Source organism: Lemur catta, chromosome 8 (assembly GCF_020740605.2).
Source record: "Lemur catta isolate mLemCat1 chromosome 8, mLemCat1.pri, whole genome shotgun sequence".
Classification (NCBI taxonomy): domain Eukaryota; kingdom Metazoa; phylum Chordata; class Mammalia; order Primates; family Lemuridae; genus Lemur; species Lemur catta.
The window spans coordinates 8,712,073-8,735,264 of NC_059135.1; the positions used below are offsets into that span (position 1 = coordinate 8,712,073).

Consider the following 23,192-nt stretch of genomic DNA (forward strand, 5'->3'; position numbering starts at 1 on the left):
TTTGCTTTTGAGGTTTCTTAGCAAAACTTTTATGAGACTCTCTGAAAAAATATCTTAGTTTTCCAGAGTTTTTGTCCTATTTTGGGACAAATTTTGAGTCTTATTCACTAAAGGTTTATAGTCTGAGATATAAACTGAATTCACTGTGTCTGAAAATTAATTTTAAGCTACATGTGAAGTCAGGTAAATAAGCGTTAACAATTGTCTTCCTGGCCTTTGCCACCTTCTTTCCTTCTTCTTGTGACCACTTAATTAGTACATGTGAAGTTATTAATACTTAGGGTATATGTGCTCATGCTGTGCACAAGCCGTCCAGCCACCTGCCTGAAACACTCTTTCACAGACCTTTTCTGAATTAGTTGAGATTCTGCTTAAAACTAATGCCTTGCTAACCTACTCAAACTGTCTTTAGACTAACATTCCTTTAGGGCAGTAGTAACCCTGTGTATCCAATGTGATCAGCCCAGTGTGTTGGCACAAATTAGATGTTATATGAATGAATTTGAATCGCAAGAATTTGTAGCTTGGTAAAATGGGTTGGAATGAGCTGCTTCCTTGTGAAGGAAGGATTGGCTAAGCAAATCCCTGTTTGGGGAGGCTTTTTCACTAATGAGGAGAATAAACTCTCCTAGTGCTCTCAGAGAAGTCAGAGCCTTCTTTTACATGTCAATTATGCCTGTTCCTGTTTACTGGGTGACATCTCATGTCATTGCAGTGTGACTTTATTCTAAAACATGTCTTTCGTAGTAGGTTTCTGCATTTCCTAAGGAAATTTGGGGAGCTTCTGTTTAAATACTAACAAATTGTAATAATTTTGGGAGGTTTCTTTTGTTTCTATCCAGTTTGCATACTGGTTATCAAAATAGAAAAAGTCATTGTCTAAATTAATTTGCTCCATGAGAAATGTGATCATTCTTTTTTCCATATACATTATTCCTTGCCTCTGTCCTAAACAAGCGTCTTCCCAAAGACCATCTGTATTTATTTATAACATTAAATTCATAATTTTTTATTTTAACGAATGTAGTTATTGTCCATATTAGCATAGTATTTTTGGATGATTTAGGCAGTCTGGAGCACAGGGGATGGGAATTTTTCCCCCTTCTTTTCTTCCCCTGTCCTCCTCCCATTGTCAGTGTTAGTCTGCAAGCCTGTGTATATTGATCCACTATTTACCCTGGAAGTGGTCCTCTATTTTAAATGAATTGAATTTTCTCTGCAGGAGTCACTTTTCCATTTATTTGCAAGTGTTTAAAAATCATTTCTGTCTCTAAGGATGACAACATCTCCTAGTTACACAAAAGCTTGCATTGTAAATACAGTATAACTTGGAAGAATTTTAAATATACAAAGTCTTGGTTGTTACGCATAATGATTTTCTGCAACAATTTTTATTTAAAAAGAAGAAACTGGCTTTGTGCTCCATGAATTTGAGCTTTGTGTTCTCTATACATTGCTCCTGGTTCACTGGTAATGCTGCCTATGATGACATTTTTCTGTTGTAGTCGTCGGGGCTCTGGCCTGGGCAAAAGAGGAGCAGCTGAAGCTCGTCGACAGGAGAAAATGGCAGACCCTGAAAGCAACCAGGAGACAGTAAATTCTTCAGCTGCACGGACAGATGAAACTCCCCAAGGAGCTGCAGGTAGATTGACACTTAGCCCTAAAATACATTTCTATCTTTTACAGATTCATTTAGAGAGAAGGGGGGGGACAAAAATAAACTAGATGTTACTGTCAAATAAACATTTGTTCTGTTTTGTTTTACTTTACAGATTTGGCATTTTGATTAGCTGGATTTATCATTGCTGTTTTTAAATTGTCCAGTCCAAATTTGTACTAATTACATTCAGAGGACTTTTAGTAGGGAGTAAACTCCTTTCTGTTTAAGCTTTTTATATATTCACTAGAACTTATATATGCCCATTGATTATTTGAAAGAATTTAAATTCATAATAAAAATGTAAGAACGTGGTTTAAATTGCCTCACACATACATAAATTTTAATTTAGAATTTTGCAACCCCTAAAAAAAATAATTTAGTTTGAAACTATGCAACTATAAGAATAGTGTTTATATTTTTATGGATTTATTTTTATTCTTCTTGATGTATTGGAGTAGCAAAAATTAAAGCTTTTTCCTCCCTTGACCTTTCAGTATGTATCCATTACCAATGCCAAAACAAGGGTAATCCTTCAACTGTTAATTGTGGCTAATGAGTTTTTAAACGTGGTCTGCCATTGATATTTCTCACTGACATACTACCAACAGATACAGAAATGTTCCAGTTCATCATTACTTGCTTATGGGTATGAGTCTCTTAAATCAAGACAATAACACAGGTCTAGATGTAGGCATGTACTTACTTTTGAACAAAGTATTTCATGTACTGTTGTTTAATATTAGAATGCGTGCTAGTTTTCTTTAATGCCTGTGGTTGATCATAGGTCACAGTATGTCGGGAAGGTTTGGCTTACCCCATTACTGTTGTCTTCTCATCCTGTTCAGCTTCTCATTTTTTACCACTATTCTTTCTCAGTTTTATATAATCAATTACATGGTTGAGTTACAGCATCTCTTCTGGTGGGAGAGGAGTTTTTTTCCCCATATCTTTTTCCTAGAATTGTTCACCGAAGGGTTAAATGGTAGATATTTGTAAAGTCCATTTTATGTGAAGCTCATTGCAACTGTTCATGACATAGCCTATCCTTCCTGGTCTTTTAATGTTTATGTCAAACCTGAATATGGAAGTGGGACAATTCCCAAATGGATGACTGAAATGGAGCTGCTGAATGTGTTAAAGTTAGACTCATTACAGTAATTGTAATAGCTAACATTTGTAGGGTGTGTGCTCTGCTGTAGACACAGTATTAAGTGCTTTCCATATATTCTCATTTAATATTTTAAAAACCTGAGGTGTAAGTGCTGTTATAGCCATTTTATAAATGATGAAAAACTGTGACCTATATTGGTTATGCTTGCCTGGGGTTACAAGCTGGGATGTGTGACTTCTGAAATCCAGGTCATAGAAATCAAGTGTACATTTCTAACAGCTGTGTCATTCTATTTCCCTGTGGTTACAAGAGTTTGTTTAATTCATATATAATTGAAGGCCAGGATGAGGGGGTGGGGTACAAAGTTTTGTTCCTTGATCCATTTACCTAAGAAGATAAAAGATTTAGTGTTCTTAAATGCTTCATGCGTTTCATTGTCATTTATGGTTTTTTTCTTTTTTGAATTGGCAGATGAGTTGTTAAATTGTCAATCATATTTGAAATCATTGTGTGATAGGTGTTTTCCAAGTTTGTCCCTTGTAACTGGTGATAAAAGGTACAAGTTCACTGGTATTAGAGGAGCACTGGCTTTATTTATTACATTTTGGAGAATAGCTCTCTTGTGGATTATAGAAGTTCCTCTGGTGCCTTACAAAAGAAGGGAATTAGCAGCTTTACATTAAGTTCTTTAGTATAATGTACGTTAGTTTCTCTATGTCTAAAAGTGGGAACTTAAAAATACAAACCTCCAGGCTGGGCGTGGTTGCTCACGCCTGTAATCCTAGCTCTCTGGGAGGCCGAGGCGGGCAGATCATTTGAGCTCAGGAGTTGGAGACCAGCCTGAGCAAGAGTGAGACCCCGTCTCTACTAAAAAAAATAGGAAGAAATTAGCTGCACAACTAAAAATATATATAAAAAATTAGCCGGGCATGGTGGCACATGCCTGTAGTCCCAGCTACTTGGAAGGCTGAGGCAGGAGAATGGCTTGAGCCCAGGAGTTTGAGGTTTCTGTGAGCTAGGCTGACATCATGGCACTCTAGCCTGGGCAACAGAGTGAGACTCTGTCTCAAAAAAAAAAAAAAAATACACACCTCCAGATTCTTGTGGAGTATAGGTTCATGGACAGAGAGCACTTTTTAGCAAGTGTCCATTCTCAGAAAATGCTTCTACAGCTTCTACCTTTCATTATATTGAATTGATCCCTTCATTGTTTATTTACTTTTTCAATAATAATTATTTAATTTATTTTTAAAGACCTATTTCAATGTAATCATTGAAATAAATGTATTTTTTCATATGTAGATATTAAAGCCTTGGTCCATCTTGAGGCAAACTTGCTCTATCACCCTGACTTTGCCAGCGTTGTTGACACTTAGAAAAGTTTGTTGATGATGATGTCTCTGCTGGATTACTCTGTAGTATAATATAATATGGAGCCTTAAATTCTCCTTAAGCCCAACCACTTAGCTCTTCATATGAGAAATGCTAGCTTTTGAAGTTCAAAGTTATGTTTGCTTAATTGTCCCAAGAGTCTGACTTCTATGCGTTTTTAGTTTTGGATTTAGTCGGAGCTGTGCAGCCCTTTGTAGTGTTGATGAACTCCTATACATGTCAGAGATACTAAAACAAGGAATCAAGTGGTCCTCCTTATACTTGCAAAACAATAAAATGGTAAGGAAAAATAGGCTATGTTCTGCCCACCTACATTTTCATTGAGAAAATTTGTAATTTCACAATAAATGATCAGGGTTAGGTGGTAAAAGGAAAGTAACCCAGTTTTGTAAACTTTTGTTTAATTCCACTGCAAATTATACTGCTACCATATTACCTGATTCTGAGGCTCATATTAGTGTATAATTACTTACTAACAACCATTCTTCTGGCCTTACTACAAAGTTTTTGTGACACTCCAAAAAAAATTAATAATAATCATCTTCATATTGTTTCCCGTAGTTATGCATCTAGTAAACTGTTAGCATTTCCTGGCAAGTAAAATCTAACTCTGAGCTTTCTAATATTTTTCTCTTTTAACAAGCTTTTCTCTGGAGCTTTCTAATATTTTATCTTTGCTTTCTGGGTAAGAGGTTACATCAGCTAAAGTACAAAAACTTGGTACTCCATAATAGAATTTTTGTGTTCTGATTTAAACATTTTCTCCATTATTTTCACTTAAGTGTATATTGTAAGCTGTATTACATGGCATTGTGAAGATATACTAAAACTAAACAGGAAAAATATCTGATTGAAAAAAAGAAATAATTGACACTGCCAAAAATCTTGCATTGAATTTTGTCTCTTGGTATTTAATAGTCATATTTTTGTATTTGATTCCGGGAACAAATCTGGTACATGTGCCCAAGGAGCTTTGAAGCCTTGACTAAAGAACTTTGCAGTTGACTACAGTTGATTTTTATTACATTTTCTTATCTGCATGACTTTACAAAACAGCCACCTCTCTGCTCTTAAATTAGCCTAAAGACTAGGCCAGTTTGGGCCATCTAATTTTGGGAAACATACTTAAAAGGAACTACAGTGGACAAATGCTTAACACTTGCCATCAAAGGGTGGGCAAAAGAATCCTTTTATTTACAGCTTGTAAAGTGATTTCTGTCAAAACCAGCACCCCACTCCCATTAAAAATTAGACAGTATCTGTCCCTTCTTGTAATGGTTCTCTGATTCCCTAAAGATCAGGACTCCACTGTAATAGAACCTTGGCAGCTCTTTTAATTGTGTGCTTTTACTAGTTTTATGTCTTGCTTAATTAATATCTTTGTGGCAGTGCAATTTGAGGTATTCATTACAAAAGTTATTAGAATAATATGTTTAAGCAGTAATATAGAAACCTTTAATGGTTTTAGATCTGTAGAACATTTTAAAGTAAAATCATATAGATCCTCTGATAAATAAACTCAAAAAACCAGCATTACCTTAACAAATGAGGTTTTGGTGTTTGTTAATGTGTGAGCTCCAGAGTGTGCTTTAAAAAAACCAATTACTGGCTGGGCTCAGTGGCCTGTAATCCTAGCACTCTGGGAGGCCGAGGTGGGAAGATCTCTTGAGGTCAGGAGTTCTAGACCAGCCTGAGGAAGAGCGAGACCCCGTCTCTACTAAAAAAAAAAAATAGAAAAAAAATTAGCCCGGCAACTAAAAATACAAAAAATTAGCTGGACTTGATGGCATGCGCTTGTAGTCCCAGTACTTGAGAGTCAGAAGCAGGAGGATCACTTGAGCCCAGGAGTTTGAGGTTGCTGTGAGCTAGGCTGACGCCACAGCACTCTAGCCCAGGCAAAAGAGCAAGACTCTGTTAAAAAAAAAAAAAAATAGAGAACGAACAAAACAAAACCAATTATTTTATTTGTTAAAAGTTTGTATTTGCTTACCACATAGATGGAAGTTTAAGAGCCATGTTAACAAAGCTAGTCATAATTGTACCTAGCAACAGTATTTGTTAACAGAGTTTCTGCATAACGGGAAGAAACAACTCAATTGAAATAAAAAATTACTGTTGAAGAATATGTTTGAGTTGTATGGTTCTTAAGGATATACTCCGTGAAGTCAGACTGCTTGGGTTCAAATCTCTGATCCATTATTAGCTATCTGACTTTGGGTAAGTATGGTCAAAGTCACAAAGCCTCTGTTTCCTTAGGTGCATGATGAAGCTCATAATACCTGTTTGTACAGTTATAAGGAAACATATAGGCAATGTCTGCATATTGTAAACATTTAATAAATGCTACCTATAAATAGCATTATAGAGTACAGTTATTGTTTCATTTCATTTTTCTTCACCAGAAGAGCAGATTTGGCTAAAGCTTGATACCCTTTAACATTAACATTTCTGGTTAATCTGTAGCTATAAACCTTGGGGATGGTAGTGCGAACATTTTTTGTAAAAGGCCAGAGAGTAAATGTCTTGTGCTTTATATGGTTTCTGTTGTTAAGTACTCAATTCTGTGGTTGTAGCATTGAAGCAGCCACGGACAATTTGTAAATGAATGAGTAGAGCTGTGCTCTAATAAAATTTTATTTACAAAACCATGTGGTGGACTGGATTTGGCCTTTGGGCCATAGTTTGCTGACCCTGTTCCAAACCATAAATTTTTCTAAGAGAAATTTTCCAAAAATCCCAATGAAGTCATAGAAAATAGTATGCGATGAAAGGTATTACGAAAATACCGAGTTGATAGCTTGTGTATTGGCATCTCTTTCTTCAGAGAAGCTCTTTAAATTTACATGTTATTCACATGCCTCTTTTAACAGTAATGACAAAACTATTCTTCCTGGCTTGCATTCTGCCATTATCTGTGGCGTATATAGGGGTTAAGGTATTGTGGATGATGTCATATGTAGATCTATCATCTGTGTGAGGGGGTAAAAATCCTTTAGAGCTGAGTAGACACTTAGAGGCAAAGGCAAAGTAAAGTGCTAGTCTTGCAGGGGAATATATTTTCACTTCCTGGTCAGATTCATTATAGAATCTACCTCTATTAGCTTAGACTGTTTTTGGTCGGGGTAACATTTTTGGGTAGTATAGTAGTGTCCTGAGTCTTGACTCTTTATTCTACACTAGTTTTAACATCTTATTACCCTCTCTTACTTCAGAGCAATGTTTTGCCGTCATCTATTAATTATAATATCTTTTCACACTCCTGGAATTAGATAAACCAGATAATGATTGTATCAAGTCCAAAGTCCAGGAGTAAAGCAGACTTAGAAGGCACACCTCTACATAGAACATTTTCCCCAATTGTCAATTTAGCTTTTAATTATTTTTGTGACTAATTGGTCATCTATTATATTAATATATCACAGTGGTTTTAGCAGTATTGTCTTCATTGGCCTTCAGTAGGGGAGTTCAGGACAAGACTTTAGAGCTTTGATTTGAGAGCACTTTCAGAGGGTTAAGAAATTTGTCAAAAGCCATGTATGAATGAAATGCAAAGGTTGTATTTTTATGCTTAATGCTAAAATAGTTGAGCTACACTTTTGTTTCTAAAAGCTACAGGATGAAGTCTAGAATAGCTAATTATGCAGTAGGAAGATAGGTTTAGTTGCCTTTGTTTATTGCCCACAATGCTTTGATTTTTCTTTCTTAAGATAAGCCAGACACAATGAATTTAAGTACTCCTCTCCTAACCCTTACCTTCTATTCCCCACCCCCACCCCCAGCCTCTAGTTCTGTTGCAGGGGCTGTTGGCATGACCACCTCTGGGGAGAGTGAATCAGATGATTCCGAGATGGGACGATTACAAGGTAAAGACAGTTATTGAGCCTGTGAGAAATGAGAAATAATTACAGTGGGCTTCCTGTTCCTGCGTTCTTTGTGGAGATTCAGATAAATTCATTTGAGCATAATCTAACAGTTGCCTGTACCTTGAGAAAAGCTGCTTTTTCTTAGTGGTGATTTTATAATTTAGGATTAGAAGATGAGTTATCTTCCTCTTCATTTTTTATTGTTTAAGTAGACAGAGACTTACATAGCTTTGTTTTAAAATTTTATTTATTTTGGTTAGATGTGTAGCTGATTTTAGTAATAAATTAAGAAACATCTTGAAAAGGGGATAGCTTAATATATTGTTTTCTAGTGCCTGATACCATTATGAATGCATCTAGTAAGGTGTTTTTTAGCCATGTTCTTTTGTCTTTTTTATCACTTCTTTTAAAATGAGTGTATAGTGTATATATAAACTCCAGATTTTTCAGTGTTGTAAATGCTTTTTATAAAAAGTAGTCTTATACTAATATTATGCATACACTCTTTACAAATGGATGGGCATATATTTTTATCTCAGATGATTGATTTATAATAGATCCCCAGTGTGAGGCTTATGAGTAATATTTATAAGTCAGTTTCAGATTGTTCTTTAGTTCCTGAGGGAACTTAGTACTGTCTCTTTTTGTCTAGGACTCTTAGGAACACACAGTTTTTCTCCCTTTTTGGAACTGATAAAAATACTGTTAATGATAAAAACAATGTTACTAACCTGATAAAAATATACTATTTTCATAATGTTTTTAGAGGGTCTCATGACCAATATCTAATTGCAAAATAATGTCAGAGGGAAAACAGGACAAAGGTGCTTAACATATAATTTCTTCAAAGTATGTATATTTATCTTGAGCTTTTCTTGGACTAGTCACATAGTTCCTTCTGGCACTGATTTTATTATTTCTCCATAAAACCATACTTGGAACTAAGCTTGCACTTGTATGTTTTAATTCATATTAATTACATTAATATATTAGAGTGGTCTTGAAAATTTAATGTAGCTTCTCAAAGTTCAGAATGGAAAGTAAGATTGGCTGAGTCAATTAATTGAGATGAATCAGTTACTTGAAATTATTAGATAGGATCAGTTGCATTACATCAACTCAACTCTTCCCCCTGCCCTTCTTTTCTCTTTAGCTCTGTTAGAGGCCAGGGGTCTTCCTCCTCACCTGTTTGGTCCTCTTGGTCCTCGGATGTCACAACTTTTCCATAGAACAATTGGAAGCGGAGCTAGTAAGTGAATACTTCAAAATATTTCCTTCTTTAAAACCCCTCGATAATTAGTTAACTGCTATTTTTTCTGTTTACCTATTGATGTACCTATTAGGAAGTTTTTACGAACTTTAACTTACTTTTAAAAATAGGGCTTTGTATACTTTCATGCCTTAAATACAGCAACTGTGAGATTTTCTTTGCTTTTATTTTTGATTACTGAATTGGAATCATTAGAAAACCATCCAGATTTTATAGCAGGATTGACTTTTTGTTGTGTTTGAACTACGGAAGAGAAAAGAATCTCAGATGATTGCATTGATAATTATGGCATCTGATTTCAAGTTTTGCATAGATTTGAATCTTGAGCCTTTTGATTCATAAGACAGTAAATTTTAATGTGAGGTTGAGAGGAAAAATTTTCTAAGCAGAATTACCAGTCACTAGACTCATTGTCAAATTAATTATCACAACCCAAGAGATCTTACCACATATGTTCAACACAATAGTGAGTGACTCTTGAAGTCTCAATTTATAACTAAGTATAACTTTCATATAATTACATATTGAGTTAAATTCTTTTTTTTTTTTTTTTTTTTGAGACAGAGTCTTGCTCTGTTGCCCTGGGCTACAGTACCGAGCAACCTCAAACTCCTGGGCTCAAGCTGGCCTCCTGCTTCAGCCTCCTGTGTAGCTAGGACTACAGGCATGTGTCACTGTGCCTGGATAATTTTTTCTATTTTTAGTAGAGACGGGGTCTCCCGCTCTTGCTCAGGCTGGTCTCGAACTCCTGAGCTCAAGCAATCCTCCTGCCTTCGCCTCCCAGAGTGCTAGGATTACAGGCATGAGCCACTGCACCTGGTTCAGTTAAATTCTTTGTGTCATAGAATATTATCTTCCTTATCCAAAATTTACATTTAAACATTTTTTAATAACTTCATAATGTTTCCATAGAATCAGTAGGTTATTTGTAGATTTCAGTCTTTTTTTTTTTTTTGAGACAGAGTCTCACTTTGTTGCCCGGGCTAGAGTGAGTGCCGTGGCGTCAGCCTAGCTCACAGCAAACTCAAACTCCTGGGCTTAAGCGATCCTACTGCCTCAGCCTCCCGAGTAGCTGGGACTACAGGCATGCGCCACCATGCCCGGCTAATTTTTTCTATATATATTTTTAGTTGTCCAGATAATTTCTTTCTATTTTTAATAGAGACGGGGTCTTGCTCAGGCTGGTCTCGAACTCCTGACCTCGAGCGATCCACCCGCCTTGGCCTACCAGAGGGCTAGGATTACAGGCGTAAGCCACCACGCCCGGCCTAGATTTCAATCTTAATTTCAAAATTTATAAAGTGTTATTGAAGCCTGTTGTCTCTGACCTTACTAATGTGTGTTTATTTAATTTACCATCAAATGTTTCAAGTGTTTTTTTTAAAGTAACGCAACATGTGTATGTGTGCTCACATATGTACTTGAGGTTTTTTTTGAATTTCTAGCCTTAGGGATTGGCAAGGAAATTCAAGAAGCAGCTGGAAGTTTTGTTTTTGTTATGCTTTTGCTGCCCTGTCTCCTCTCATATAACATACCCTGCCTGCCCAAACATTCTCATGAACTCTTGAATGTAGATATTTATTTAGTGTCATTTCTAGGTGCTGAGATTGTAGTACTCATAAGCAAGATAAGCAGTTATTTCTCACACACAGCTTCCATGCTAGAGAGGGACCCTGGCAACAAACAAGACAATTATTATATAAAATTGCAGGTGTTATCAGTGCAACGAAGGAAAATAAAGCAGAGTAAGGATGTAGGTTGGTTGGTGGAGTGATGTAGATAAGCTAGTTAGAGAAACCTCTGAGATATGGTGATTTTTTAGAGACCTGAGTGAAGTGAGGAAGCTAGCCATGGACAGGCCTGAGGAAAAAAGCACTTGAAGAACCATCAGAGGTGGAAATGAAGTTGGCAAATTTAAGAAACAGACAGCAAGAAAGGCCTGTGGAAAGACTGAAGGGAAAGTTGTAGAACATGGAATCAGTTGTAGGCATTTGCCAAATCTTGGAGAACCTTGGCAGGCTAACAAGTGTGGGTTTTAATCTAAGGGCAAACAAGAACCATTTAAGAATTTAGAGAGAAGAGGAATGACTTAATCTTCGTTATGGAAAAGATCAAACACAGGCAAAAGTTGAGACTTTAGTAGTCTAATAACTCCCATGAATCCATCAATAGTTATCAGTTCCCATAGCAACTATTGCTTCATTTATATCCTCAACCATTCTTCGCACTCCCAGGATTATTTTTAAGCCAATCCTAGGCATCATTTCATCTCTGTACATTTGAATTTATAACTATAAAAATAAATGTCCACACTTTAAAATTCTAAGATAATATCGTGGTTATCTTAAGAGTCAGTCTTTACTATTGTAAAATATCTGTTCAAAGTTCAAATGCTTCTGTCCTTTTCGTAAATCCATTTTAAAAATTTGTTTCTTTGAATTGGGATCAAAATGATCTATACATTGCAGTCAATTAATATGTTTCTTAAGTGTTTTTGTTTTTTTTTAAAAGAGAAATTTGATTTTATTTATTTTACCACTTCATATATTTCTGGAAAGATAACTTGGAAGAAAAGTTAGTACAAGGGTACCTAAGAGTATTGACATTAAAACATCTCAACTCCATATTTAGGGTTGACATTTTCACATTAAATTAATATAAACCATAGAATAGAACCAGAGTAGGAAAAAAGCTATACCTCTTCATGCCCAAAACCTGGCTTTACCTGTACCTACTTTGTATTCAATCTTTATCTTTTCCCTCATCCACATCCTTCCTCCCATATTAGTTTAAAATGAATCCAACACATTATATATAGTCATATTCTACATAATGACATTTTGTTCATTGACAGACCACATATACAATGTTAGTCCCCTGAGATTATAGTGGAGCTGAAAAATTCCTGGCAGTAATGATATATGCAGTACAAAGTACTTGATAATAAATGTGTTACTGGTCTATAGGTTTACTATGCTTTTATGGTTTAAAGTGTACTCCCTCTACTTATTGGGGGAAAAAAGTTAACTGTAAAACAGCCATAAGCAGGTCCTTCAGGAGATATTCCAGGAGAAGGCATTGTTATAGGAGACGTTAGCATGCATGCTCTCCACTCCCTGAATACCTTCCAGTGGCACAAGATGTGAATATGGAAGACAGTAATATTGATGATCCTGACGATCCTGACCTTGTGTTAGGCCTAGGTTAATGTGTGCATTTGTGTCTTAGTTTTTTACAAAGCAGTTTAATAAAATAAGTAAAAGAGTAAGGATTTAACAAATGGAAATATTTTTGTACAGCTGTATAATGACTTTGTTTCAAGCTAAGTATTATTACAAAACAGTCAAAAAGTTAAAAAGTTTATAAAGTAAAATTGTTAAAGTAAGCTGATTTTAATTTATTACTGGAGAAATAAAAAATTTTTATATAAATTTAGTGTACCTAAATATACAATATCTTTAAGTCTACAGTAGTGTACAGTAATGGCCTAGGCCTTTACATTCACTTACCACTGATTCACCCCAAGCAACTGATCCTCTAAACACCATTCTTGGTAAGTGCCCTACACAGGCATATCTTTTTTTCTTTTTCCATCTTTTATACTGTCTTTTTTACTGTACTTTTTCTATGTTTAGATACTTAGCATTGTGTTAAAATAGCCTATTCAGTACAGTAACATGCTGTACAGATTTGTAGGCTATGGCTCTACCATCTAGCCTAGCTATGTAATAGGCTATACCATCTACATTTGTCTAAGTACATGCTATGACATTGACACAACAGCAGAATCTCTTAACATTGCATTACTCAAGGTGTATTCTGTCATTCAGCAATGTATAACTGTAATTTTATCTATAAACATTTCATCAGGTAGCTCAAGATAATGCCCCTTTAAACACACACAGATTACTATTATCACACTTAAAAAATAAACCAGCAATTCCTTAATAATAGCTATCCAGTGTCAAATTTCTGTTGTCTTAGATGTCATAAGTGCATTTCTTATAAGCTGGTAGTTATATCTAGAGGCTTTTTCAGATTTGAGTTTGATTCTTTTATTTTCATTCCTTCATGAGGAAAGAGTATTCAGAAGTGGTAGTGTGTTCTTATATTAGGCAGTACATAATATCTGATTGTCTCTTAACAAGCCATTGAAACTCAATGCCTTCCTTGGTAGCAGGTATTATTAATACAAAATGGTAGTACTTTAGGTCTAATATTCACTCTTATAAGAAGTAAAAAGTAATTTAGTAGAAATATATAAAGAGTATCTTTCCTTTATCTTCTACTTTGTTACCCTGGAGAATAGTTAATATAGGAAAAATTATTTTTCCTCTTTATTTAACAGTTTTCAAAAAAATGATTTTTATAGCTTCCATAGATGCCAGTGTTTTGTTTTGGTTTTTTTGTTCGTTTTTAAGTATTACAAGCAGTGCGTTCAGACATGGGTTTTAGACATTTCATTGATTTTTATTTATGTTTAAATTGTCCCATAATTGGATAATGGGATCTTTTTGAGGTTGGCTTCTTTATTTTTGACGTGATCTTAGTAGTTATTGATAGCCTACTTGCCTTCTGGTATGAAAACATGTGCCAGACTCAGTTTACTTACTTTTTTCCTCCCATACCTGAAATTGTACATTTCTCCAGAGAGCCTTTGTTTCTTTTATATGATGTGGTATTTAGAGACCCATAGTCTGGGCACATTCATTGCTACTGGGTCAGTCATTATTATAAGACTGTTTTAATGGACAAACTTAGGAAATAATTGTCTTTTATCTTATTTTTTAAAGTTGATACTGATATTATCAATTCATATTTAGGGTTTTTATTTAACTTCATTGATAATATGTTTTTTTCTCCTATGCCAAAAATCTTAGTTGGCAACAACAATAACTTAGTGACTCATTTGCTTTATCCCACAATGTAGTATTCCAAGTTATCATCGAAAGTGTTATTGAGAAAGTTAAAAATTTGACATATTTTTGGGTTCTTAGAATATTTCTTACTTTGTGACAAAATTTTTGTGTTTTAAAGTCATTTAAAATAATTCTTCTCTCCATGCTACCAAGTTGGTTTGATTTATTTGTTTCATTTTGCATTTGATTTTTGGGGATTGCTTTTTAAAATTTAATTTTGTTTTTTATAATTATATGATATTTACATGGTTCTAAATGTCAAATCTACAAACAAGGTGTACTCAGAAAAGCCTTAACCTTCTTTTGCTTTCTCTTTTCGATTTCCTCGTCTCACATAAATAACCTTTTAAAATTTTATGACTTATCCTCCTGTTTACTTACTTAAAAAACAAAAACAAATTCATATTATCTGTGAACTGCCTTTCTTAGATAAGAGTAGCAAACTTTATACACTTAGCTTTGCTTTTAACACTGTATTTTCGTGTTCACTCTTTATAGCTATTACATATATATGAATGCTACTCCTTGTATAAAGCTACCATACTACTGTATTGTGTGGTTATACATAGTTTATTTAGCCAATTCCTTATTGTTGGACATTTGGGTTATTTTCACTATTTTGTTATTGCTAAGTGCTACAGTGAAATACAGCTTTCATATTATTTCCTGCATTATCTTCAGGGTAGATTTCTAGAAGTAGGTTTGGTGTATAAAAAGGTGTAAATGCATACAATATTTTGGTAGATGTTGTAAATTTCCCTCTTTTTGGGGTTGTAACATTTTGCATTTCCACCAGTCATATGTAACAACAGAATAGTGTTGTTTTTTTTACAAAACTGACAGATAAGAATTGGAAACTGGTAGTTTTGGATTAATCAAGCATTCCTTATAATTAATTGTTTCTCTTCTATTAACTTTTCAATTATATATCTTCTGTACTTCATATATTTCTTTTAGTGGTAGCTGTAGAGATTATAATGCACATTGTTGGTTTATGATAGCCTGCCTTAATTTAATACTTTATCATATTTCAGAAAGTGCAAGAACCTTAAAACAGTTTATTAACTCTTTTTACCTTCTGCCATCCTCTATATTGCTGGTGGGTTTTTTGTTGTTGTTGTTGCTGCTGTTGTTGTTTTTGTTTTTTTGTTTGTTTGTTTTTTTGAGATATATTCTCACTCTGTTGCCCAGGCTAGAGAGTACAGTGGTATCATCATCGTAGCTCACTACAGCCTCAAACTCCTGCACTCAGACAATCCCCCTGCCTCAGCCTCTCCCGAGTATCTGGGACTACAGGTGCACATCAGCTAATTTTTTGTTTTTTGTAGAGATGAGATCTCACTGTGTTGCTCAGACTGGTCTCAAACTCCTGGGCTCAAGAGATCCTCCTGCCTCGGCCTCCCAAAGTACTAGGATTGTAGGTGTGAGCCACTGCGCCTGGCCTATACTGTTGTTTTAATTTGTTTTACTTACACGTGTGTTATAAACTCAATAAGACATTATTCTTGTTTTAGAACTTCTGTTTGCCCACCTATCTACCCTTTCACTACTCTTAATTTCTTCTTGCAGTTTCTTTCTTCTGTGAAGGATTGTTTCCCTCCAGGCTGAAGAACTTTTCTTCCGTGCAGTACAGGATTAACAGTAATGATGTCTCTCTGCTTCTGATTGAGAAATTCTTGATTTGCCTTTTTTTTTTGTCAATTTCAAAAAATTTACAGGGTGCAAGTATTTTTTGTTACATGGATGAATTGTTTCATGCTGGTCAGGGCTTTCAGTGTACCCTTCACCAGAATAGTGTACATTGTACCCAAAAGGCAGATTTTTATCCCTTTCCCCTTCTTAGTTTTCAGTGTCCATTGTGCCACTTTATGGCCATGTATGTTCCTCATTTAGCTCTCACTTACAAGTGAGAGTATGTGGTTATTTGTTTTTTCCTTACTGAGATAGTTCATTTAGGGTAGTGGTCTCTGGTTTGTTCTATCTAAGCTGCTGCAAAAGACATTGTTTTGTTTCTTTTTATGGCCAAGTGGTACACCATGGTGTATATATGCCACATTTTCTTTATGCACTCATCAGTTGTTGGGCACTTAGTTTGGTTCCATATCTTTGCAATTGTGAATTGTGCTGCGATAAACATTTGGGTGCAGGTGTATTTTGTATAAAATGACTTCTTTTCCTTTAGGCATATACCCAGTAGAGGGATTGCTGGATCGAATGGTAGGTCTACTTTTAGTTCTTTGAGGACTTTCCATACTGCTTTCTGGAGTGGTTATACTAGGTTACACTCCCATGAAAAGTATATAAGCGTTTCCTTTTCACCGCATCCACACCAACATCTTGCCTTTATTTTATTTATTTTTTTTTTTTTGAGACAAAGTCTCGCTCTGTTGCCTGGGCTAGAGTGCCATGGTGTCAAGCTCATAGCAACCTCAAACTCCTGGGCTTAAGCAATCCTCCTGCCTCAGCCTCCCGAGTAGCTGGGACTACAGGCGTGCGCCATCATGCCCGGCTAATTTTTTTCTATATATATAATTTTAGCTTTCCAGATCATTTCTTTCTATTTTTAGTAGAGACAGGGTCTTGCTCTTGCTGAGGCTGGTCTCGAACTCCTGACCTCGAGCTATCCTCCTACCTCGGCCTCCCAGAGTGCTAGGATTACAGGCGTGAGCCACCGCGCCTGGCCAAAAGTTTACTATTGCCCTTTCAAGGCAATTTCTTTTTTACTCTGGCTTTAAAAAAGAAATGCTTTATTAATAAACATTTTAAAAAATAATTTGACTGTATTGGGCTGAGATGATGTTTTCCTTGACACATAATTGCTTGGGCTTCACTGGACTTTCAATATGTGAATTGATATCTTTCCTGAGTTTTGGGAAATTTTTGGCCATTATTTTGTAAAGTATTGTTCTTATTATCTTTTCAAATATTCTCTCTTTGGGGAATATCAAGATTGTACATGTTCAAAGTTTGGTCTGCATCCAGCATGTCTTCCTGGCTCTCTTTTATTTTTGGTTTTGTTTTCAGAATTTTTTTCTCATTCTGCAGTTTGAAAACTTCCTATTGACCAGTTTTTAAATTTACTAGTTCTTTTTGCTGCTCTCTTCATCAATCTTTTATTAAAATCATCAACGAGTTCTTAATTTCAGATATGTTTTTCAGTTCTGGATAGTTCTTTGATTCTTTTTTTTTTTTTTTTTTCCTAGATGCCAGTTGTTTGTTGAAATTCTGTATATGCTTAATAATTTTGTCCATCTTTGCTTATATTTTTAATACACTAATCATAGTTATAAGATAGTTGTCTTTTAATTCTAGAAGTGTTGGTCTGCTTTTAATGTCTTTTTTCCCCTCTTGATGCTCAGTCCCATATTCCTGCCTCTTCATAAAATCTAGTAATTTTTTGATTATATGCTGGACATTTTGTGTAAAAGAACTGAGTGGTTCAGATGATATTTTCTGCTAGTGATGGTTTCCTCTTTTTCTTTATTAAACATAAAGGAAAGGTTCCAGAGCTGTTCACTTTAACTCCAGTGAGGACTTCAGCTTGTTTTGACCAGAGTTGCAATTTTGGTGTGACCGATTTACCTCTGGCGGAACCCTGTTTCTTTGTTGTGGTCCTCCCAGGATTTTGACTGAGTCCTTTGCAAACCTGTGTCTCCTCAGACTTAAATAATGAAGCAACTTCAAAATATGACAGATGTCTTGGGAGGTTGGTTGCTGGCTGTGTGTGTTTGAGGCAAGCCTTCTCTATTGGGACTTTGCTTTCTAAGCACTATGAGACTGCAGGAGATTTTATTCTGTCTTAGCAAAACTTCTTAGCCTCTAGCTTTTTTCACAGTCCCAGAACTCAGCAAATGTCTGATGGGGCTATTTCAATCCAGCACATTAGACTCCTGTGATTCCCTATTATGCGGTGAGTTTCTCTTTCTCTTTCATATCAGGAGCTAGAAAACGACTGCCCAAGAGCCAAATCCAGCCTCCTGCTTGTTTCGTTTTGTTTGTTTATTTGAGACAGGATCTCACTTGGTCTCCTGGGCTTAAGTGCAGTAGTGTCATCATAGCTCACTGCAACCTTAAATTCCTGGGCTCAAGTGATTCCCCTGTTTTAGCCTCCTGAGTAGCTTGGGCTACAAGTGTGCACCACCATGCCCTGCTAAATTTTTAATGTTCTGTAGCGCCAGGGTCTCACTGTGTTTCTCAGACTGGTCTATAGAATCCCTAGGCTCAAGTGATCCTCTTGCCTTAGTCTTCCAAAGTGCTGGGATTACAGGTGTGAACCACAACACCTGGGCCCCTGCTAATTTTTATACAGCCTATGAATTAAAAATAACTTTTACATTTTTAAATGGCTGAAACGATTTTTAAAGAGTATTGTTTTGTGACATATGAAAAGTAAATGGAGGTAACATTTCAGTATCTATATAAAGTTTTATTGGAATATAGCCATGTTCATTTGTTCTTATAAATCTTACTGCTTATGGCTGCTTTCCAGCTACAGTAGCAGAGTTGAGTAGTTGCAGTAGAGACCATGTGGCTTGGAAAACCCAAAATAGTTATTATCTGGCCTTTGATAGAAAATATTTGCCTGCTAATCCCTGATCTACAATAATATCTCTCAGAGTGTGATCTGTGGACTCCTAGGATGGTTCCTGAGACCCTTACATGAAATCTGTAGTGTCAAAACTAATAATAATAGTTATGAAGGTTATTTCTTTTCCACTCTTTGATGTTCGAACTGACAGTGCAAAAGAAGTGGTGGGTAAAATAGCTGCTACCTTGACAAAAATCAAAGCGGTGGCACCAAACTCTACTAGTAGTAATTGTATTCAGTGTCATATACTCCTAGTAAAAATAATTCCATCTTTACTTAAAGATGCCTGTAATGAAACACAGTTAATTTAATTAGGTCTTTACTACTAAGAACATGTCTTTTTAATAATCTTTGTAGCAGGTGGGGTGGCTCATGCCTGTAATCCTAGTAGTTTGGGAGGCTGAGGAGGGAGAAGCGCTTAGGCCAGGAGTTCAAGACCAACCTGGCAACACAGTGAGACTCTGTCTCCTCAAAAAATTTTGAAAATTAATTGGATGTAGTGGCATGTGTATGTATAGATAGTCCTACCTACTCGGGAGGCTGAGGCAGGAGGATCACTGAGCCCATGAGTTTGAGGCTGTGGTGAGCTATGCTTGAGTTATTGTACTCTAGCCTGGGTGAAAAAAATGAGACCTTGTCTCTTAAAAAATAAAAATAAAAATCATTGTGACAAAAGGCCCATTTTTAAAATATACAGTTGACCTTCAAACATCACGGTCCATCTATATGTGGAGTTTTTCAATAAATGCGGTTGGCCCTCCTTATTGCAGAGTTCCATATCCACAACCAAATGTGGATCAATGTTTATAAAATTTCTATCCAGTGATATAAGTGTCAGTTTTTCCTGTTTTAGGTGGTTATGCTATTAGGACATACTTGATAACCGTTTTATCCCTTTAAAGTGAAGTTAGAAGCAACTGAGGATTCTTTTGCTTTCACTACTTTTCGTTAAATTTTTTTCCTTCCATGTTATTTCAGCACAAAAATGGTAAATCTATATTATTGATATTATTTAGTTTAAACTTTTTAAAATGGTGTATCTCTAAACTTGACTTTTTTGCAGTATATTTTTGGAGGAACTTTTAATTATGGTGCAGGTTAGGTAAGCAGCTATAGTTATGGAATGCATTAGCCACAGTCTTAAATATTAGAGAAATCTTCCATGGGTCACCATGTGCCCTGGTGAGAGCTTTCTGCTCCCAGGAATATCAGTGAAGCTTAATAGAAATAAAAAACTTCGGGTTTTGTGTATATTCCACATTCATTGACAGTTTCCAAACATATATCCCATTTCTGTACATTTCAATACTTAGTGATATGAGAATGGAAAAATCCAATACACAAAGAGTCCCTAACTTGACAATATGTAAGAAGAAAAAGGGATTGGAAGTAACATCAAGTATAAGTTTGGTAAGCATTAATTGAGTTAATCATGGTTTCCAATAGGAAGGTGTTCATAAAAATGAAACACATTTGTAGACTTTGTTTTTGAGTGTCTTGTTCTGCTTAACAATAACTTATTTTTCTGTGGTAGTTGAGTCTTAGTGTATTTCAGTTGTTTGTGTAACAGCCTTACTGTATTTCAGATATTTGGATAACGGAATTGAGTCTTAAAAGTGGAAATGCTCCAATTTGCGCATGAAATGAGAGCAGATACAAGGGCCTAATAGTTTTGCTGTTGTTACAGAATACTTAATTCTTTGAACCTATTTTGTTAGATGCATTGTTCTGTTTGTTTTTATTTCTTTACCCTTTCGCTGTTAACAGAATTCCATTTACTCTGGTGCAGGTATTTAGAGGTATATACCATTTTCTTTGAAGTCTGGGCATCATAGTTTAACAAGTTTTTGTTATTACAGAAAAATCTTGCTCACTTTGTGTATTTCCTTAAAAACATGTTAAATCTTTCAGTTCGTATTAGTGTTGTGGATATTATTTTTTGGTTTTGCTTTTAAAAACCAGTCAATTTCTCTCAATTAAAAAGACCAAAACAGAAGTAACTGTGAGATCAAGTTAACGCAGAGCTGATCCAACTAATGTAATTCTGCCCTGAATATGTTGGCAGCATGTCTTGACCCTAGTATAGACCTGGCCTCTAACTGGGATCCAAGGAAAGATCATCAGCCAGTTACCATTTAGAGTCACTCGTTATACCTAGTAATAATTTTCTTAAATGTTTAAAAATAATGATTTCTTTTTTCTCTGAAGGTTCTAAAGCCCAGCAACTACTGCAAGGACTACAAGCCAGTGATGAAAGCCAGCAGCTTCAGGCAGTTATTGAAATGTGTCAGTTATTGGTCATGGGAAATGAGGAGACACTGGGAGGGTTTCCTGTCAAGAGTGTTGTTCCAGCTTTGGTAAGCATAGAGTTGTCCCCTCTTCTTATCTCAGTTGTCCTCTTAATGCTGCTGATTTTTTACTGAATCCATGATTATTGTAATTGTGGTTGTTTTTTTTTTTAAGACAGAGTCTCACTCTGTTGCCCGGGCTAGAGTGCCGTGGCATCAGCCTAGCTCACAGCAACCTCAAACTCCTGGGCTTAAGCAATCCTCCTGCCTCAGCCTCCCGAGTAGCTGGGACTACAGTCATGTGCCACCATGCCTGGCTAATTTTTTTCTGTATATATTTTTAGCTGTCCAGGTCATTTCTTTCTATTGTTAGTAGAGACGGGGTCTCGCTCTTGTTCAGGCTGGTCTCAAACTCCTGACTTTGAGCGATCCTCCCGCCTCAGCTTCCCAGATGTAATTGTGAATTTTAAAACATGATAGAACTAAGAGGAGGTTATGGCTTGGTGCTTTTATTTCATGCTTACAGATGTTGTGAAGTGACTGCTAATGATGAGTTAGTAAATTTTCTAAGCTATTTTTTTGATGCATGATCATCTGATTTTTGATACTCAAATACTGGTTGTAAGTTGTTTGCCTCAGCAGTTATACCTTGACTCTTACCATGTAAAGAGTGCATGTTTCTCTTTTAACTTGCTAATCGTGGGGCAATAGTATGAAGCAGCTTAGTTTGGGTTGTCTTTGTGGGCCAGAAAGGTTTTATGTTTGGTAAGTGTGTGCATGGGAAAACCACTCAAGCCAGTATACCATGTGGCTCCTTCCAGTTTAAAAGGTTTTATGTTAAGCAAGAAAAAAAAAAAGTCATTTAAATGGCTTTTCAACACAGTTGTGACTTGATATTTTGATATTAGAGATTTATAAACAGCTTAATTTAATGCTAAGCTTTTTAATGTGGCAACAGGAAGAAAAATTGCTGTTACCATACGTATATGGGTACCTTAGAATAAACTGGCTTTTATGTAATTTTCTTAGTGCAAAAGTAAAGAAATTGACTATAAAGATTGAAATTTAAGTTCAAATCAAATACTGACAAAAGATTAACATAAACCTCACTATTACATTTATAGCATATTTTCTTCCAGAAATTATTAATTAAATTCTATGTAAGTCTTTTTCAATAGCCAATAAAGGTGTCAAAAAATGAAGTTAAGGTTGGTATACCAGATTGTGTCATTTGATCACATTATCGAGTTATAGAGAGAGCTGAGCAAAGAAAGGCCTGTGGAATGCAAGGTGACACAATCTTCATTCTGCCTATTCTTGTTGGATGGTTCAGTTCTGGCAGGGTTTGATAAAAGATAGATCCAGTTCTTCACCTTTTGCCAGTCAGACCTCCAGATAATAAAGCCGGGTTCTCAAATCTTATTGGTTCCATTCTGGTAAACTATTTGTATGTTACTTTCTGAATGTTTTATGACAACAATATTGGCCTTTATACTTTCAGATTTTGCTTATGTTAATTCACAGATTGCTGATTCGTTCAATAGCTGGCTTCTGTCACCTCAATTAAACTTTTGTTGTTCATTAAAAAATAAATAACAAAGAATTGGGCTTGTCTTATTCTATTTACAGTTAAAATTTAGTTTTTGTTAGTTAAATAAGGAAGCCATTAAGTCTAGGCAGAAATGGTGACACATAATCTAGTTTGCTTAACTTGATGGTTAGTTGATTAGATTTTAAGTACATAATTGACTTGCACAAGTGTTGGCTCGTGCCAACAATGGCTGTCGTAAAGGAGTTGTCCAGATTTATCTTTTATCACAATATATTGTTAATATATGTTCATCACAGTACACTTGTGTGATCATAAATAGTCATATTTGGTGAAAGTGAATCTGTTCACAACGATCCTTTCCAAACATGGTTTTATGAGGTTCATTCTGTCTTAAGAATTGGGGATCTTTTAAGGTGACAATCCTTTGAAATTCAATAAAGTGTTTTAAGTGGCTGATTATGTGTGATTTGAGGCAGAGTTTTGTTTGATCTTGAGATTGAGTGTTTATATGTTTGTGTTTTTTTTTTTTAACAAAAAATAGTTCTCAAG

General features: G+C 35.5%; 1 protein-coding gene across 18 annotated transcripts in view; it reads left to right on the forward strand.

The window, feature by feature from the left end:
• Nucleotides 1–23,192, forward strand: part of TRIP12 (thyroid hormone receptor interactor 12) — a 136,423-nt gene that overhangs the window by 64,510 nt on the left and 48,721 nt on the right. For 17 of the 18 annotated variants that reach the window (XM_045559450.1, XM_045559454.1, XM_045559456.1 and 14 more), the window contains 4 exons: nt 1,506–1,642; nt 7,943–8,026; nt 9,180–9,275; nt 21,012–21,160. In XM_045559450.1, coding sequence (XP_045415406.1) covers nt 1,506–1,642; nt 7,943–8,026; nt 9,180–9,275; nt 21,012–21,160 — 466 coding nt within the window. Of the gene's footprint in view, nt 1–1,505; nt 1,643–1,772; nt 1,919–7,942; nt 8,027–9,179; nt 9,276–21,011; nt 21,161–23,192 lie in introns of those variants that run through there. The other variant, XM_045559467.1, reaches the window with a different exon arrangement.